The sequence below is a fragment of the Manis pentadactyla genome, chromosome 2 (assembly GCF_030020395.1).
Source record: "Manis pentadactyla isolate mManPen7 chromosome 2, mManPen7.hap1, whole genome shotgun sequence".
In the NCBI taxonomy this organism is placed as follows: domain Eukaryota; kingdom Metazoa; phylum Chordata; class Mammalia; order Pholidota; family Manidae; genus Manis; species Manis pentadactyla.
The window spans coordinates 86236606-86257988 of NC_080020.1; the positions used below are offsets into that span (position 1 = coordinate 86236606).

A 21383-nucleotide genomic window follows, 5' to 3' on the forward strand; every position below is an offset into this window, starting at 1 on the left:
CTGAGAAGCAAACTCTCAAGACAATAGTGAAAAATCACTTTATATCTATTTGATAGGCAAAAATTATAAGGTAATGACAATAGTAAATGCTGATTATGTGTGCATAGAGAATCTTCTGCTTTGTTAATAGCAAGTATTTTGGAAAACAGTTTGGTGTTATTTCCTTGAGTTATTCATTCACATATGCCCTGTGTCCCAGAAATTCCTTTCCAAGATTTTATAATGTCACCTTAAGAAAAACTTGCAAATAGACAAGAGCCAAACACACAAATGTTTTTAAGAGCACTATCCCCAATAGCAAAAATCTGGAAGCCATCCAAAGCCCATGTACGGGAGGTGGTGAGTGGAGGGTGGTGTTTTACATGAATAATTGTGTAACTGTCATGCAAAGCAACAGTAAATTGTAGTCAAAACAGATGACCTATAGTGACATAATATGGATCAACCTTAGCAACATCATATTACATTTAAAGTCAAAAATTAAATTCAGTTTAATACTTTTCATAAGGTTAAAAACAAAGATATACACACATGCTTTACATATATATGCAAGAAAATTATTTTTTTAAATGCAAGGGAAGGATAAAGTTGGGATTAGATGCAGGTTGTTGGTGAGGTCTTCGATTTTGTTTTGGGTGGTGGATTTGAGTATTATTAAAAGTGACTAAATAGTAACTGAAGCCTAAATGGAACTGGGCCACTATGAGAATGTCATGGGGTAAGAATCATAACCCAATTTTGTGCACTCTTACATAATTAAGAATATGAAATGGTTCTGATTTTTGAATTGCTTTAGTCATGTGATGACTAAAACTACATTTCTTTGTTTCACTCTATATTCTCAAAGCCCAACAGTTATTTTGAGAAGGAAAGACTTTTTTACCAGTACACAATAAATATCAGTTAACCTGTATTAATAAGGTGTTAATAATATAGGATAAAATATAGATGGAATAAAACATAGACAGAAGATATTTTTAGTGCATAGCTAGAATACATAGCAGATAGTCAAATATACACTAAAATGAAGAAAAATTTAACAGTATGTTCAAGAGAATCCCAAATAGGTAGTTATGAACATTCTCTGAATGAAAACATTTCCATATTGCTGAACTTTAGCTACTTAGGTTTTAAACAAATATCCACCTACTAAAATGTATTGAAATTACAGAATAAAATTTTATATCTGGCAATGTGGTACCAATTTTTACCAGGAATATATATATTTTTGACTGTTTTGTTAATTGCTGAGAATTGGTCACAAAAGAGTAAATTTCTTGAAAGTATGCAAATCACTATACTTTTTCCATCACTTTAGTTGAAATGTTAAAAGGGGCAGACTTCCTAAGGAACATGGACTCCTCTATATAGTTAATTATGCCAAGAAAAGTAACATTTTATTTTGAAAATATTATTTTTTTGCACACTATGACAACTAAGCATCTACTAAGGCTCCATTCTGAGTATAACACTGTACTAAGTAACACTTAAGATGAAAAGTAACTACAATTAAATCAAGGTAAAAGAATAAGAACTAAACAGAATTTAAACAAGATTCCTGATTACTCCTGTCACATTGTTGAAACCATGATCCTTCGGAATGTAGCTTGAAGAATCCTCAAGTAAAATCCAATGGGCATCTGAATAGTTATGCCTATGCAATAAAGTTCAAGCAGTTGGATAGCCCTGAATAGTTAACTGCTTCTACTAATGGCATAATTTCTTCTTTAAACAGTAGTATGATGTTTGATTATCTACATAAAAGCATTAAGCACTGACAACTGGAAACAACAAAAATAAAGTAACTAACAATCAGGAAGAACAATGACTTCTCCACAGAAGTGCAAGCCAAGGACAAGTTAGAGAAAATATTATATACAGTTATCCCTCATTTTCCAAAAGACCTACCTTAGTACAGTACTGGCTTTTTTCATAAAAGTAAAAAAATCTACATTTCCTTCAGTTAGCAAAAACAGGTATTAATGTAGAACTTTCAGAAGAGTGAGGTGGCCAAATGCAAATGTTTGAAAAGCAGGGGAAACCCCTTTAACTGGAGGGGAGAAAAAGAAAAGAGGGTACAGTGGCCTGGGGGATTTTGGACGAAGTTATAGTCTCACATACTTGAACAGTGTAATAAAGGCAAAATGATAATTATAGCTTGATAGGAAAAATGATAAACTTAATCAAAGGCGAATTTAATATCCTAAATAAAATGATATTCAACTATATAGTAGGCACTTTTCAAGGAACAAGGGATATAGAGGAGAACAGGAGACTAGAGGTTAACTTCAGGGATAGCAAACAAACTAGGCCTAACATGCCATTTCAGAATGTACTCAAGAACCTTTCCACCCTCAGGCTTAAAATGTTTTCATAATTAGGTATAAAATCCTTAAACTAAAATTACTTAATATTAGATGTGATTGTGGACGAAATTTATTACAGTTGAAAATTAAGGTACTTGGCAAGATTCAAAACAACAAAGAACCACCAAAACAAAATGATTGTTAGCCTTACTCGAAGGACCTGAAAGGAGTAACTGTTAACCATTACAAATGCAATTAACCACGTAGAAGGTAGAGATCTATCATACTCAATGAAAATATCATCAGAAAGTCAACATCTCATGGTTTTTGTTTTTTAAACGAGTAAATTTCAATTACTGAAGTTCACCTGTGGGATATACCCAGTGTCTTCTGTTAGTCACAAAAATATTATGTAATGCAATATAAAGGAGTGGTAAGGCTTATATCAGAATTTAGAAATACTGGCTACACAGATACCTTATTTTTGGACTACTATGCTTGAAGAACTGTAAAAATTTGGGAATCATGATGTTGAGAGGACGATCTAAAACATCACTATCTAAAATCTCAGCAGAATCTTCACATATCTTCTGAAGGGCACCAAATGCTCCCTGTAAAAGACATATATATTATTAGGCTTAATTTAAAAAGCCATTTCAAAAGCAAAATTGTGGAATAGTGACTAAATTGTATGGATTAATGTTCTCAGCCCACATAAAATGCTACTTCATAAATATCTGTAAATTTAATTATCAATTTTTAAGGCAGATTTATAAAACCACTGAGTTAATCTAGAGTCTATTTAAGTATAAAGCTACATTTTAATTTTAGCATTATGGTTTAAATGACTTAGAGGATATTTGGGTTGGTAGGGAATGTAGTAAATAAAAGCTAATTAAAAAACCTAACCTCTCCTGAAACAGTCTTGCCAATTTTAAGTCAACATGAATCTTTTTAAATAAGTTTGTTGAAATTGACCGCAAAACTCTGATTTATATATATTTAACCATTACACCAGTTCTCTCTAAAGCACAAAGATGTCTTAATGTCACTCAGAAATTATCTAAATGTAAACCATTCATTAGGTAATGGTGACAGAATTAGTTAAAAGAGCAAGCAATTCAAATCACAAACTCCCTATAAACATTTTTATACCAAAGGGGCTAATCTGGAGCTTTAGTACACTGTACGTAAACTATTAGTTACCTCAAGCACCTACTTTACTTCTTGTAATTCCATCAGCAGCACCCTGGTGCTGCTTCTTCACAGCAGTCAATTTAAGAATATTGTTTCTTTAAAATATGACTTTTGTAGTAACTCTACAATTTCATGATAACTGCAGTTAAAATTTTTTATTCTTAATGCTTGTTTAAAATTTTTATCTGTTTTTATGTTATTAACCATTGCACTATTTACATTTTAATCAACTATTACCTGATGGCTAAATATTACTACTTTAGTTTTTCTGTAGTCTCATCAGTGTATTTCCAAGGCATTCTGGGAAAATGTATATATGAGAATGCAAGATTTTTTTCTTTTAGGGAAGGAGAAGAGTGACTTTAAAGACTCCTTTGCTAACTCCCTCTCCCAAGACCGCCACCATTCCTCAAGTCAGACTGGGCAACAAACTGTCAAGTCAAAAGACAATCTGATTTTTTTTTTGTTAGGTTATTCCTGTGCTTGCCCTGCCTCCAAGCCTTGCTCCTTTCTTTCTTTCTTTCTTTCTTTCTCTCTTTTTTTTTTTAGGAGAGCAACCGAGAGGCTTTTATTTAGTGATAAACCAAGAGGGCAGAGCTCCTGGCTCACACCAGGAGGGGACAAGAGGAGTCCCCAGCCTTGCTCCTTTCTTGAGAGAAACTAGTCATTGCTGTAGAGAGGCAAAACACCTAAAATGGTCTGCATTTAAAATAGATTTCTACCCAAGCTAGAAGCCTAATAAATGAAACAGATAAAGTACTCATTAATAGCAAGATCAAGAACTCACAGAAGAAATCCATACTGACTTCATCTTCCCAAATGGAAAGGTTGTTACTTACTTGATCAGTAGCAAACAAGGTAATACTTAATATATGACTAAAACTAGACTAGACATACCTCAGACATGTCATAGAGAAAGAGGCACAAAAACAATTTAGAGAAGCTGGAGAAGTACTCATGGTTTGGGATTTTGGTACATTTAAGTCTGTCTTCAAAACATACCATATCAACTGATTAAGACTGACAACAGCTCTGATTATTATATATGTACATACTCAAAAATAGTTTTAAATGATAAAAACAAGGTATTTTCTTGTAGGAAATACAATACATAGGTTTCATAACTTAGTCTTTATAGAAAACAGTTAAGAAAAATGATCACAAAATGTAAAACAAAAGGTAACTTTAGTCTTTAAGATTTCAAGTTGTGTTTCAGAGGAAGTATTTTTCCCAAAGATTACTAACACATAAGGAAAATAGAAAAGAAAAATTATATATGAAGCAAATGTCCTTACCTCACAAGTGTTGTAATCTTCAGAATCCAACAGGCTACAGAGTTTTGGTAAGAGGTCAGGCCAATTCTGCAATTCTCCCTTGGAGGCTATGGTTGTAATCAAAATACCTTGAAAGAAAACACGTACTTTAAAGAAACAACTGCATTATGTTCGGTAATGCCATGTGAACTGCATGTGAATGCTTGCACACACATGCACATTTAAATGCCTCAAATCAGCCTAAGATTTCCAAACCATGTAAATAATAACATTCACCAAGGACCCCCTTTCACCACAGCACATCTGTGGAAAAACCACAGCATAAAACAGATCTGGTTCTAATTCTTTTTGCCAACACTTCACCTTCTTTTTAAAATTTCCAACAAGTATCTGTTATAAAAGACTACAAATTGCTCTTCTCCAGTAAAACCAAGAATATTTCCAATAATTAAAATCACCCCTATTTTATACAAATTACATACAGAAGAGTAGAAAGAAAATACATGAAAATGTTAGCAGCACTTATGTGGGAGAGGAGTGAATCTCACTAGATTCTAATAAAAATACCTAAAGGAGTTAAGAACAGCTCCTTGACTTAACCTAGTAGCTGTGTACCATGGTAGGGAGAGAGAAAGTAGGTAAGCCATCAATTGACAACAAACCTGCTTGCAAAAATCCCTCTCATGTGGACAGGTCACACACTGTTAACACTAGTTCCCACTTACTGTATCAAGGATGAATCACTGGCAAGGTGATCCTGGAGACTGTGTGGCACATACTGACGATTATGACACTTTTACAGACTGGATTATTTCAAGTGTACTGTGCAGTTTAGTTGTGACAATTAATGGATTATGTACATACATAAACATCTTTCACAAAGTTTTGTGGTAGTATTTTTTTGTGCCTTAATAAACTTAATATTAGAAAAAAACATAATATGGTTGGCAGCTGTACATCTTTTAGTACCATAAGAGTATGAACTGACAGTAGCCTCAAAATACTAATCTGTAATAATGAAAAGGAAAAATGCTCTCGATACTTATTTTGAAAATTCAGTGAGATGTGCACACAAAATGCCTAGCATATAGTAAATATTCAACAATTATTACTAAACAGCAAATTTTATTTATGTGTATAAATCCTCTTTGAATTTTCCACTGTTACTTTTGAGAAGGTTGCTGCTAATGGCAGAGCTAAAAAATGTAGAGTAAAGCTGTTGGCCAATATGTAGAGTCCACTAAAAAATTTAAATTACATGATAAGCGTCAATGTATTGATAGCATTAACATACAACCCTTTCAATAAAATAGCTTTCTAATAGGACAAAAAATAAGCAAGACTAATAGATCTGTTTCTTCTTGCCAATTATTCTTTTCTAAAGTTAAAATATAAAAATACTAAAAGTGAAAGCTCTGGGTTTGCCAAAAGAAATAAAGCAGTAATAAAAATTATGCACAAGCTGTAACTTGCCACTAACAGACCTCTAACATTCATTACTTCTGCTGAGAGCATTAAAGAATACTGATATGGACTGACAAATTCAACTTTATCAGTTCCATATAATCTCAGCCACTCCCTAAAAATCTCCTAATGTTCAGCATAGCTATGAAAAGCAAAATTTTATTAATTCTCACCATACACAATGATGGCAGTGAAAAGTGATGAGCTTGGCAATACCCATTAACTTTAAACATTTAAACACACTCTGACCCAGTAATGACACTTGTATGAATTAATTCTATTATTCCCACAGTGTGTAAGCATACATACAAGGATGTTCATGGAAATAATAGAATTACACCTCAACTTCCTCTTTTTAAAAGGAGAAACAATTTTACATTCAGATGGATTAGCACACAGTCAATGAAATGTGGTCCTTCCTTATACTTCCTTGGCAAGATTTCCAACATGTACTACTAAAAAACTTTAAAAAGGTTGGCATATACTCATCACCCTTTCATCAGTGTCAAGAGTTGGTAGCACGAGGGCACATCAGAGTAACCCAGGGAGCCCCTTTTCTCAAATTACAAATGTCTTCTATCTATCCCATTTAAAATCAGTGTTAATGTTTAGTGTTTAGTATGTGAATATCTGGAGGCAAGTCAGAGCCTCTGCAAAGAGATACACACTAGGTATTTTTCACACCCAGCAAGAGAAAAAATACAGAAAAGTAAAGAGCTTTTAATGAAAATGACCAACTCATGGAGCTTCTTAACTAACTTACATTTAAACAACCTGTCAGATCATCAGCAGCTTTCCAGGTCCTTCCAAAATTTAGCTGCATAAACCTGTTGCAGACTGAATGCTGCCAGCTTATATGTTTAACTCTAGAGTACACCTTTGTTTTTCTGCTTCCATCAGGTGATGTGTGTGCTTACCAAACCTATTTTATGTTTGCTGCCAAACCTATTTACACCAGTTATTATATAATTAAGCATTTTAATTCAGTATTACATTAACTGGTAGTCGCTCTTTCACTGAAAACAAGTTTGAACACTGAAAAGACTAAAAGATTGCTGTAATTAGGTGTAGACAAGGGAAATAGTAAATACAAGGGAGAAAATAGTAAAAATCTAAGGTCCTACACTTGGGTTGTTTTACAAAGTTTTTCATATTAAAGAGTGAAACTGTAAATTATACTCCATGTATTACACAAGGCAGATGAAAAGAAAAGACAGTGGCTCTAACTCAGCATCACTTGTTAGCGCCCAGTTTTAACCAATTTTGATTAAGCAACAACAGTAACCCTGTTTTCACTGGATAAGAGAGCTTTCACTGTAATCATTATTTCAAAAGCATTTAAAAGTGGCAATGAAAAATTCCACCCCCACCCATCAAAATTCAATAGGAGATGGATGACAAAAATTCCTATGGATATGGTCTGTTATATCAAATCACAACCCAGTTACAAACAGGATAAGCAAGATGGTTAACAGTGTAACTTACCTACAGTGGCTCTAATCAGAGGAGAGGAATCACCAATATTGTTTAAACATTCACTCTTAATAAAGTCTGTTACGCCATTTGGGAAGTTCTGAAAATGTGCTTTCACGTTATTCTTCAAAATGAGGCCACTCAATGATCTTGTGGGCTCATCTGTAATAAAAATAATGAGTTTTAAAGTAGTTTTCCTTTAAAAATGCACTGTAAAACTTAAGAATGTTTATATTCAAAAACTGATGGCAACATACCAGTAATTTTGCTATAACCAGGAATAAAAGTATCATAAATGATTATCAAAAGATTTAGCTTCATGATTTATAGTTCAGGGTTTCTCAACTTTGGCACCACTGACATTTTGGGCCAGATTGTTCTTTCCTGTGGGGTGCGATTCTCTGTGCTCTAAGATGTTTAGCATCATCCCATGCCAGATACTAACATTACCTTTCCAAGTTGTGACAATCAAAAATGTTTCCAGATAATGTCAAACGTTGACGAGGGAGGTGGGTAGAGAAGAACTGCACTTGGTTGACAATCACTGATTTAGTTTCAGAGTTAATTTAGTTCACATATGGCCACGTACTCAAGCTTTATTGGAACCTGATATAAACATTAATTACAGATCTGGAAGTATTAGTCACTAAAAATATCCTATTAAAAAATTAAGTGGACAAAGAATATATGGGATCACTGTTCACATACAAATAACTGCCGTTCATTTATATCATGTTTTTCACTCGCCTCTGAGCTAAAATTTAAAAAAAAAAGGGTAAGACAATTAAAATTTCCGTATTTAAATAGAATTACTAAAAAAAAATTTAATCCATTTGTGGAGTTAACCAGTTTTTTAAAGGAGCAATTTAATATTAGTAGAATATAACTAGTGTTCTACCAATTGGCACCACAATCAATAAAATTAGTAATAGTTAACAACTTCTGAATGTTTAATAGGTACAAAACCCTGTGCTAAGTGCTTTCTAAGTAGTTTTCATTTAATCCTTTCAACCTCAAGAGTCAAGAATTATTATGCCCAATCTACAAAAGAAGAAACCGACACCTTTGCTAAGCCTTTGCCAAAGTCACACAAGGCTACTAAGTGGGGAAGTCAAAATAGCCAAGTCTGGCTCCACAGCCTACACCTACACGTACGACTATACCTACATGTAGCCTACACCTGATGTACAGCTCTCCTCAAAAGGGCTGGAGTTGGCGGTATGCTGAACAGAATATGCTATTATAGCACTATTGTTTTACATACCTCATTAAAAATAAAATACCCCAAGCTTGTTCTAGTTAATAGTATGCTCCCAAGGTCTGATTGGCATTGAATTCCTCAAGGGTGAAGCACATGGACACATAAGAAGGTGAAGTTTCCTTGCCCATAAACCACTGTTCAGGCCATCACAGCAATATAGCCTAGGAGCTTTTATGTCACCACCTAAAACAACTTCCCAGTTTTAATTATAACCCATTCCACTGAATGACTTAACATGAAATGACAACACTTCTAAACTCTTCAAAGTTGAAAACTGCCATAATAGTCACATACTTAATTTCAAACAATAAATTTTTGTCTTTAGTTCTTAATTCAATCATGCAGTTTTATTTTAAATGGCATATTTGTTCATATGGTATAGCAGTTTTACAATAAAGTTTGTAAGATGGTTTTATAAATCATAAAATGATTTAATATTAAAAATGCGATTTGTTAAAACATTTACTATAATTAAAAATATCCTCTATCCAAAATCCATTTAAAAGACTCACTAATTATCCATTTCCTCTTAAAAAAAAAAGAAAAAGATTTTACTTCACTGGGCCTCAATTTGCTCACCTGTAAAGTAAGGGAATGAGATGTGCTGATCTCAGGTCTCTACTACATCTTTTACTCACAATTCAGGGTAAACAAATTCATGTGAGAAGTGGTGAAAAGATTACTAAATAAGCATTTTCATTTTAAGATCTCATGTATGTTCTTTCTCTGATATGGATGGCCACCATACTAGTATTTTTAAAAAACCAGGTAGCAAACTTGTGTCCCAAATAAATGAGTAAACACAAGAAGAAATATCAAGTGTAATACAAATGTAAAGCTCCTACTATGTACTTTGAAAAACAGTGACTAATGAATAGAAGAAATACATTTTGGTTAGGGTCACGAAAACCGGAGTAAAATCCTTTCTAACATTTTACGTTTTTGCTATCAATAGATCTTTTCAGAGGCAGTTACATCCAACCTCTCTTGCTATTTAAATTACAAGTGTGTTTCTTTTTAAGAATACTTTCGACATATCCTTATATCCCAAGAAAGATTTAAGAAAGTGTATAGTAACAATCTTAATACTTGGAATTTAGAATGAGGACATGACAGAGAACAGATGGTTGGTGAAACTAAACTTAAAATTTTCAAGTGAAACAACTTCAGTAAGAAATTATAATTTCTTGTATACAATTACAGTAAGAAATACTCATTTATCAAATATTTAAGTTCTTCAAAGAACAAATAACATTAATTTGATTGCACACTACTATGTGGAAAAAACAAGATTTCTACATTAACAATGTGTCAAGTATCTCAAACTAAGAAAGTTAATTGCTGAATTTAAAGATATGCTTTAGAATTTCTAGTTTTTTTAAACCTAAATTTAGAAAGTTTTAAAGTTTCTATTACATCCCTCAATCTCAAATTAAAATCCCTACAACTAGAAAATTTGAAAATAATTCAGAATAAATTGCTATACTGTGTATGGATTATCAAAACTTCAATAAACACAAGATTAGTGAGATTTTACTACATATTAAGACTATTAACCCTCTCTCTAGAGCTTGCAGCTGAAACCTTACAGATGGTCTGGTAGGTCTTACCATAAGCAGTTTATAGCTGAAAAAGCAACAGAGGTAGAAGGAATGTCAGAGTCTGAAGATTTCCCAACTCCAAATAGTGTTTTTACTAATTGCACTAGGGCTTCTAAAACACTAATCACAGAGTATGGTATAGTACTTTCATTTAGAGGCCAGCTACTCAATAAACATTTGAGTGCTTTCTGTATGTCTGATAAAGTTCGACCAATGGAATATGTAAATAAGTCTATGAAGAACACTTCTTACTATATAATGTAAGCTCCACAAGGGCAGGGAGATTCCCCTTTGTTCACTTTCACTGCCCCTGAGCTTGCAAACTGTCTGGCAAGAAGTGGCATTCAAAAAACCATCATGGAATGAATAAAACCTAATGAGACACTACATGTATTAGAAACAATCAAACCACCATACCATTTAACAAACAAACTAGTTTTCAGGCTTTAAACTGTCATAATTTAAATTTAAAATTGTGGAAGAATAGTTAATGACAAGTTTCATGTATACTCTTAGAAGTTTTTAAAAGACAAGTCTACGATCTTACTTTTTGTTAAATTTGGAAATGGCATACCCCCATAGAAGAGTGTAGAATTAATTGATCAACAGAGAAACAAAAATTATATCTGGACGATGGGGTAAGTAATTTTTCATTTTGGTTACAAGGAACCTTTCAACTGTTTTCTATGAACACACATATATTCAGTTAGTTACTAAATCCTGCATTCAATTTCTTTATTAAATCAATCTTTCTGATATTCACACACAAGGACTGAAGCAAAACACAAAAGCAGACCTTGCAACACTCTTTCCATTCCTAATGGAGAGGGATTATAAAAACACCCAAATAACGGAATGCTTATTTACTACCTAAGTGTTTACTATTTACTACCTAAGTGTTTAAATGAGAGTAACTCAAGTCTTTTTCACTGCACATCTATAAAAGGAAGAGGTCACTACAAAATGAAATGCTTTGAAATAATTCCCAGTCTATTTTAACAGGTCTTAAAGCCACTTACTTTTCAGTGGTTAGTTATCAACACAAACCCTACTTACCTTCAGATTTTAATTTTGTAAGAACAAAAATCAGGTAGTTGTTAAAATCTGGATATTGATTGAGCTGTTCCAGTTTCTAGAACAAACAGTAGTTAAGGAAACTTCTCAATGTAATCTAAGGAAAAAATTACAAATTTTTAATCTAAAAGTAAGAATCTTTTTTGAGATATTTTTAACCTTGCATTTTTTTTTTTAGTAAGAATAAAGTTCTTATTAAAACCATCAAAACACTATTTCAAGAACTCATTACTGGTTGTGTTAAACCTCATAAAAATATTGAACTTGGTATTTTGTATCAGTTATAATCAATACAACATAAGCTAAATTCACATTCAGCATGCTCAACATAACAGAAATTTTATTCAAAACAGAATTTTGACTTATTTCAACTTTAAACCAGAAAGGAATTTAAGTATAAAATAATGAAAAGCATTCTAAAGAAATGAAAACAAGGCTTTTAAAGACATTTAGGGAAATTAACTTTATAAAATGGCATTTTAACTTAAAAAAATAAAAGTCCTTTTATTAGACTCATTTTAGAATCCAAAAAATTAAGATAAAATGCCACTTACACACAAACTAACATATTAAATCTTATTACATAAAGTATTATGACATTATTGCACTGCCATAGTTGTACAATTGCTCCCCGACAAGATCTAACATTTCCAGTGACACATAATTTGCACATCATTGTTAGCAGGCAAAGGTGACATAATACTTTCATGTATCTTTTCCACACCCGCTTAGCCTCTAATATGCTTTTTAATGAACACCCATAATTGTGTTTTATTAGACACAGTCAAATGTTTTTACTCCATGGACCCTAATTTTTTTCATTAAATCCACGATACAAAATCTAGGTATACTGCATTAGTTACTAGGTATGCTGTATTCCATACTACAGTGCCCCGAATGTTATGTTTAGAATGTAAATTAACTAGCAAAATACCTTCTCTAGAAAAATCCCAAGGTGTAACTCCTTTCTTTGACTAAGAAAAACCCAGTGGCTTATTTAGTGAAAGGCCACGCTTAACAGCATGCTGATATGCTAATAAATTTTTCATAAACATTTCCTGACAGCTTGAGCTATCTATCGATACTATTGTAACGGTCTTTCAAAAAGTGCTCAAGCCTACGCAAAACCAGTTATTAAGTATGTTCTTTCCTAAGGTGACACAGAAACAAGGTCATTGTCAGGCACTTTGAAAATATGAGGCAGTGTGCATTTTAAAATAATGTTCACCTCTACTTGCTGAAACTGAATTTGTTCCTTACTTAGGCAGATGGTACACTATGCTCTAGGCACTCAGAATAAAACATAAGTTTAATTGCTAGTGGAAGCACAGTACTGGGCATAAAGAAGTTATTTAACAAAATATATACTGAAACAAAAAATTATGACATATAGTGCTACAGAAGAAGTTACAGTGCAGTTTTGGGCTTGGCTAACTTTAAATAATTGTGTCATATAATACCTACAATTAATTACAGATCATTCCTAGAGCTACGACAACACAAAGTTAAGACTGAGCCATAGGTTTCAGATACAAGTCCAATCACCCCGAAACTATTCTTCCCTATTTGCAGTAATCAAAGGATTAATTTGACTTAAAAGTAAAATCCAAGCAGACTTAAATCATCATCTCCTCCATTTTTAAGTGATCAGTATTGATCAACCAAGAAGCTAAATACTTACTCATCTATTGAAGGTTTTAAATTACAGCAATGCAGTACTCCTTCAAAACTTATCTCCCATAGTTTCTCATGTAACTGTTATTTAACTTCAACTTTATAGTGTTTTACATTTAAGTAAGCCCAAACTACACTGAAAGTACTTACTTAACCAAGTTCTTATCAAGTAATTTTGCTGCCTAACAATAAAAATCAAGAGGCTTTTCTGCAAAAACAGACTGAAGTTTTTTAAAGAATTAACTTCTAGTCTTACAACAGGGATAAAGGGTTGTTTATGAACGGGTAAGTGAACGTTTCCTTTACTGGATCAAGAGCTCTCCATCTGTCCAGAGTTTAGGGCACTACAGAAAGCACACAAAGTAGAGGTTCTGCTGTTTCTCTTAACCTTCCTGTCACAAAACATGCAGCGATAGAACCGCTACACCAGCAAATTCGGTAAAGACTTGGATAATTGAGCAGACAGTCTTTTGAGCCAAACATTTAAAAAGAAAATCTCACTTGGGAGCCAGGGAGCTTGCAACAGGTGTTTGCACGAGCAGCCCTGGGTGACGCCTGAGACCCCCCCAACTTCTAGTTCTGCAGACCTTTTAGTGCAAGGGCCTGGAAGGAACCTAGGACCCAAAGCGACGCAGTTCAAACACCGCGCCAGCTCCACCCCAAGTCTGGCCTGATGCTCGCCGGCGCACAGATCGCCCTCCACCCGGCCCTTCGCTGTGCCCGCCGCCCCCACCGCGCAAGGCGCATTCTGCGGGCCGGGGGGTCGGGGACCGCCGCTCCGCTCCTCACCCCTCGGCGGGTCGGCGGCAGGTGGCGACATGAGGGCCCAGCGAGCGCACATGTCGCGGTTGCGGGCGGCGGCCGGAAGCCGGCCGCAGCAGCGCCCCGGACCCGGTACGAGGGCCGCGTGCGCGCGGGGCAGGGGCAGCAGCGGCGGCCTCTCCCCGCGACGGGCGGAGGGATCCGGGGAGCGGAGGGGGAGGGGCGGCGGGAGCCATCCGGCCGCGGCGAGGGGGCCCCGCGTGGGGCGAGCTGCGCGGCGGCGAGGCCTCGGAAAGGATACTTGTTGCACGGTTCTCTGGATGGTCGTGTCCGGGGACTGGGATTCCTTCAGCAGCTGCAGGATTTGCTGAAGTCCTTGCTCGTCAGGTTTCCACTCATACTCCATCTTGGTTTGCTGCAAATAAAGCCAGACACAGGAAGAGACGGAGCAAATGTTACTCCCCGTGCACAGGCCCGAGGGCTTCCCGCGCCAAGCAACCCCGTTCTCCCCGCCAGAATGACTCTTGCGCTTCCCAAACGCCTCGGACCTGCCTGGGGTGCCCCGAAGGAAGTCTCGGACGGCGAAACCCTGGGGAGACGTTCCTAGCAGCTCGGCCGCCTACGTCTGCTGCCGCCGCGGCCGCCGAGCGCAGGGAGCCGACCAGACTGAGTCACCGCGAATTTGCAATCTGGCCCCTAGATCCGCTCAAGGGAGCCCCCTGGGTCCTAGTGCCACGCAGTTTTCGCCAACCCAACCCAACTAGTCCCATCCAGATTATTACTGTTTTGAGGGGTAATTCAAAATCCTATCAAAACCTCTGCGAAACACTTGAAGAAATCTGATTTGGGCTATTAAATTAACATGGTGAAAAATGAAAAATGATTGAAATACGGAAAAAAGCCTGATAATTCCCCATAGCTCAAAATACTTAGAATAAAAATGTTCACATTTCAATTTGATATATAAAACATTAAATACTAATATTTAGTCTAGAATATTAAAGATGCATTACAATCATAGCCCACACCTTGATAAACACTGTGTTGCATCTACATTTGCAGAACTTGATTTAAAAAACTCATTCTCTTAAACATAATGTTACTCATGTAATTGTAGATTGATACAAAAATAAAAAAACAAAACAAAAAAATGCATTCTTTCATAAACTTCAACTTTTGAATTCTTATGAAGTGAAATAAATTCCACCTGAAATAACTGCATTTCACAACTAAGGGCTGTGAGCTGAAGAAAAAACAAGAAAAATAATGTAATTTTACAGTTGGATAGTGTTAATTTAAGTGTTTTTACATCCATTTTCTCATTTGATTTTCATTCCAACCTGGTAGCAAGTATGGCTCAAAAAGATATGAGCAAATTACCACAGTTAATTAGTGAAGATTGAGGGGAAGAATACAATAGATTTCTTAAATCTCTGAGTTGCATCTGCTACAATCAATTTAAGCTATTACATCAATGGCACAGTTTCATTAAAACTAAATGCTTAGACAAGAACAAAACTTAAGTATCAAGCAGAATTATTTGTAAAAACCAAAATGAGTGTGCAGAAGGAAAGGCTCTACTACTACATGATGGTTTGACAGCTGAAATTAGTCCTGTCAAGTCCCCTTCCTAGCAGGGGTTAAAAAACTACCTGACCTTACTGCACCTCTCTAGTTAACATAGTTTTTCTCTCTTTTTCCAAATCTTCCTCTTTTCTCCTTCACAGTTATTTCCTGCTTAATATCCTGTAATCCGGCTTTGCTCATCACCTTCTACAGACTTGCTGAAGGACTCATGAAAAGCTGTTCTTAAGCAAAAATTTCCCCCCAAAACAAAAATAATGATCTAGACATAATATTAATACTGTACTGTTTTTATTCCAGTCTCCATTCTGTGTCTACATGTACATTATCCTTTATAATAATGGGATTGTCCTGTTTCTTGCCCAACTTCACAATATCATTTTTATTGAAATTATTTTAAAAAACAATAGTACTCCATTGTATTGCTGTACCATTATTTTAATAAACATTGAGTTACTAAAACATATACATAAACCTGTACACATCAACATTCAACTAGATGAATTTTTACAAAGTGAACACCTGTGCAACCAATGGCTACACTAAGATGTAGATTATAACCAGTACCAAGGTTTCTCTTGTAAACCCATTCTGAGTCATCAACCCACCCCAAAGTAATCCCCATTATAATTTTTATCATTATGGATCTCTCCTCTTCTCTTTTCCTTTTTACTTAAAAAACTTAATTACGAAAACTATATATTATTATAACAAATCAAACAAAATGGCTGTATAAGGAAAGCTAATTCAATCTCCAAGGTTACATTCTCAAGAGAATCAGCTTTAACAGTTTGATATGAATCCCTTCATAACCTTTTTCTGTTCTCAAGGATACATATAATTCTAGTATTTTCTTTTTAAAGATCATACTACACTCTACTAATTACAACTTCTTAATACATAATATAGCATGGCCGTCATTCCACGCCAATGCATATAGATTTAACTCACTTTTAAATACATGCACATTGGTTTTTAGAATGGACAGAACATATTAGTTCAATCATTTCCTGACTGGCTTCCAGGCTGCTTCTACTTTCTTGCCACTATTAACAACACAGCAAAAAACATTCTTTTACTCACATCCTTTTACTCACATGCCTAGAGTAGTGGCATCCTAGTGGGCTTAGTAAGCCAAAAGTATGTGAATTAAAAAATTTCTAAGTGTTATCATACTATTTTCCAAAAAGTTATGCAATTCACACTCACCAACAATATAAATGTTTCCCATATCTCCACCAGCAGGCTTCTTAATTTCTGTGAATATAATGGGTGAAAATTTAACTTCCCCTAATATGGAAGTGGGGGTTGAAAACTAAAATCTGAGCTTTATACAGTTGGAGCTGCTATCATGCACATCTCTTCTGTTGATATGACATTAGGATAGCCTACTTAATAATCCTTAGCTGCCATTCTGAACAAGAAACTAAGACCAGGATCAATAGCAGCCAAGTCCAAAAGGCACTTCATCATATCTAAAAGGATGGACTGCCCCACAATATCATTACTATGCTTCATTCTTTATCCCTGCACTCAAATAAGTTAATGGAATTATTTTTCTTTTTGAACAGCTTAGTTTTAATAACATTTAATTTGACCAGCCTATAATGATGGACTAGGGAGAACTGAGATAAACCAACCCCTCACACCTTACTCAAGTTATCTGGAACAAAAGACTCTCAAAAGTTTTTGATAGGTAATTGCTTGGTAAGAGGTACCAGGCTACTTTGAACTTCTATGCCACTTTTTTTTTTATCGTGGTAAAATATATATAATATAAACTTTAGCATTTTAACCGTTTTAAGTGTACAGTTCAGTAGCACCAAGTATATTCTCAACTGTTGTGCAACCATCATCATGTGTATCTCCAAAACTTAACCACATTATAATAGCCATTAAAATTAGGAAGAATCTTATCCTAGGGTAGCCAGAGATATATCAGAGTTGCTTAGATCATGTCTGAAGTACTTGAAGCTCACCAAGCACACCAAAATGAGTGAGAAATCATTTATTTAAATAGTAAACGGTCTCTATATTAATGAACTAGAATATCAAGATTAATATTGAATTTTCTTTAAGTAGTTGCTATTCTTTTTGTGTGTTGAAGACTCATATCTAAATGTTTCAAAAAAGAGGTAGTTTGAAATTTTCTCTTCTAGAGTACACAAATCATGCTGATTGGTCCATGACATTCAGTGATCAACCCCCTCCCCCCAGTCAAAAAAAGGCATTTCAATAAGCCAAGACAGATATTTGAACTATCTAGATAGGAGATGGCACTGGAATAAAAAGTAGTCTACAGGATGTAAGTTACTGTAAGTTACCATTTGGGGCCTTTCACAAGACTACGACTTAAGAGTCCTAAACTGTTAAAACTTATATTTACACTTAAAAATTTGTATTTGCTAGAGGTAAGAATGATGTGAGATAAAGAAACCAGACTGGTTGAAAAAAAGGTAGAAATACCTAGTATCTTTCCTGCTGGAGGGGCTGTAAAATATAGTTTAAAATGCAAAACGAGGCCTGGATTCAACAACTATCCTAAAGTTTAAATCCTTTTTCCACTTAGAAGCCATGAAAATCTGGGCAAGTTAATTTCTCTGAGCCTCAATTTTCCAACTATAAAATGACAATATGCCAACTCTGTAACAGTATTACAGGTACCTGTCTGGCATACACTATGATTTGAAATGTAGTAGTTTAAATTGTTACATCAATGGTTTTTTACCCTTTGCAAGATAAAATGTAAATCTAACTTCTTTTCATGAACAAGACTCTACATGCCCTGGTCCATCACTTCCAGGAACAACTTTATCTCTTAGGACTTAACCTACAACTTTATGCTCCAGCAATATCAACTGTGTCTCTCATATCTCTGATCCTTGACTGAGGATTTCCTGTCTAGAATGCCCTCTTAAAAATCCGACCATTTGACAAACTCCTTCTAACTCTTTAGAGCTATCCATGCTCATCTACTTGATTTTCAAATATTTATTGAGAGTCTTCCTTGGCACCATAATTGATACTGGATACTATTTCTCTTATGTGACATTATTCCTGGACCTCCCCACAAGACGTCAGTGTTTTTTTTTTTCATTACAGATCTGTACTTTCTAGCTTTTTACATTTCAGTTTGTTTTATACTAAGATTTTTTATTGCTCTGTATTATAATTATTTCCAGGTCTGCCTTAGCAATTTATCATGTGATTACTTGAGATCAGGGATGGTGTCTTTTTGCCCTCTTTGCCTAGCAGAGTTTGATTCAATTAATATTTGTTGAATAAATACTATTGTTGCTATTGATTCAACTGAATGACTATTAAGTCGAGCACCTACCATGTGCTCAGAGAGCACTGAAGATAAAAATAAGTAAAATACCTTCTTGCCCCTGCTAAGTTCTCATTTAGTGGGAGAGACAGATGTGCTATGAAAGAAGTATATGAAATACAAAAGGATTAGAGAGGCAAGTGAACATATTCTGCCAAGAAAGTGAGAAGTGTTTTTTCTCCATCTGGTTTGAGTTTTTTTCCTTCCAATTTCAATTAAATTCAAACAAATATTTACTGAACAGTCAGATGTTTCCACCTATATGATGAATCACTATGCATGTGATAAATATTGTATCAGTGACATGACTTCTCCAAATGGTAAACAACTCTTGGTAGAATTCCAAACAAAAGAAGATATAATCTTCCTTCAATAATACAGTTGTTTTATTCCTGGAAAACTCAATACTTAATTAAAATCCAAATCCTGCAAAAAATTCTGTGTACATATGTAAAATTGTGTTGGGTTCCAGGCTCTGACAGCTATAAACAAATTTTTTTCACCTATGTGACAGTCTAGTGGGACATTCAAGTCATTCAAGGTTTAAGACATTTCTTAACAGTGATCATCAACTACATGGCAAGAGCTCCTTCCTCCCAACTACTCAGCACTCCGCAGAGAGCAGCCATTGCCTTGGTGGAGAATAACTATGGTAGGAAAGGTGCAAGGGGCCATGAGGACATGATCCTAATCCAGTTAGGAGATCAGTAAAGGACTTCCTCGAGGAAGTAACGTTTTATCTGAGATCTAATAGGAATGACCACAAAGTGAAAGTGAGAGGGAAAAGCAGGGGCTAGAAGGACCTCATTGTCCATGTTAGGAGGTTTGGACCTTACCTAAGGCTAACAGAGAGTTTGCGAAGGGGCTAATAAACTGATAAAAGATATGACTGAATAAAAATACAGAAAAGGATTACTTCTTCTAGGAAGCAGGAGAAACAGGGCAGGAGAGAATCACCATCTGCTGTTCACTGTTAATTTTCACAATAAGCATATTTTTATAATAAAAATGTTTTAAAAAACTCATCAGGCTGCAATATGGGAAATTTCTGGAGGGATAGGAGCACCCACAGAAAGATCTAACCACGCCATCTGCATTTAACATGGATTTCCAGTTTGTTACGGGAAAGGTTGTCATGTTTCATAGAGAACCAAATTACTACCAAAATTCTGGTAATATTAAAGACTTAAACACACCTATTATTTTCATTGCTAATATTTTCTGAGTGTGAGGCAATAACCTAAGCATGTACACATTAATTAATTTATTCCTAGAACTCTGATATGAATAATAATTGCATTTTTAAGATAAGTAAATTGAGGCACAGAGAAATTAAGTTACTTTACCAAGTTTACTTACCTAATGAATGAGAGTCATGATTCAAACCCAACTAATCTGGCTCTAGAGTCCAGTCTCTCTAAGTCCCTGAAATACTGTCTTTCTAACAGAAACATAAATTTCTGTAAACTGGAAAACCACTCCTAAATAAAATCATTTGCATACTAAAGAAATAACATATATTTGTTATCTTTTTAGTGAGATAAAGAGAAAAGTAAATCATATTTCACTATTGTAAAAACTATAATGGATCTAAAAAATCAGTATGTATGGTGTGAAAATATAAAAATATTTCAATAGGATTAAGCAATTGAGTTAAAAACATTTTAAATCTAATCTTCACAATATCACTTTGTTATAAGTAGGTGGCAAGTATTATCGTTGACAAACAGATAAATCAAAATACAAGTAATTTGCCAAATCATTTGCTAAATGTGAATCAGATCTGAAGATTTCCAAAGTAAATGTCTTTATACAAGAAGATGTTATGATGAACAAGGAAGGAAAAAAAACCCAGATATCCAAAGGGCTAAAAAGAGCCTGCTATTTTTTTAAACGAAGTTATGTAATAAAACTTTCATGAGAAATTGAACCAAAGTTCGAGTAAGAAGAGAAAGGGAAAGCTGATTATTGATAACTTTTTAAAAATGAGGTATTTTAATACCAAAGAGTCAAAATGTCAACAGGATTGTTAAATTAAAGCTATCAGTGGAACTAGAAAGTTCTTTAAGAGATTCTATAAAGTAATCAGAAATTAAGGATTAACAAAGAAGAGAGGAAAAAGCAAAACTAACTGTTCAGCCCAAGCTACTTAAAATGAGCTCAACTAGATTAAAAGGAAGGGACCACAGCATTTGGGCTCTCTGATATTACATCGTGCTAGGCACATAGGTCTTAAATCATCCTTGATTGATTGATTAGCATGACTGATCTAGTTCACCACTTGGAAGAATTATGCTAAATTAAAATTACTATCCTCTGACATTATTAGTTATTGTCATCTAAGGACTGAAAGATTAACAGCAACAAAAAGGAAAATGGAAAGTA

At 34.7% G+C, this 21383-nt stretch overlaps 1 protein-coding gene across 4 annotated transcripts in view; it reads right to left on the minus strand.

Annotated features, from left to right (window-relative positions):
• Positions 1-21383, minus strand: part of TNPO1 (transportin 1) — an 82493-nt gene that overhangs the window by 37661 nt on the left and 23449 nt on the right. The window contains exons 2-7 of one of the 4 annotated variants that reach the window (XM_036886108.2): positions 16880-16927; positions 14388-14501; positions 11633-11708; positions 7727-7876; positions 4799-4905; positions 2784-2917 (exon numbers count right to left, since the gene is read on the minus strand). In XM_036886108.2, the coding sequence (XP_036742003.1) occupies positions 2784-2917; positions 4799-4905; positions 7727-7876; positions 11633-11708; positions 14388-14501; positions 16880-16927 (629 nt within the window). Of the gene's footprint in view, positions 1-2783; positions 2918-4798; positions 4906-7726; positions 7877-11632; positions 11709-14387; positions 14502-14634; positions 14758-16879; positions 16928-21383 lie in introns of those variants that run through there. The other 3 variants (XM_036886111.2, XM_036886110.2, XM_036886109.2) reach the window with 3 other exon arrangements.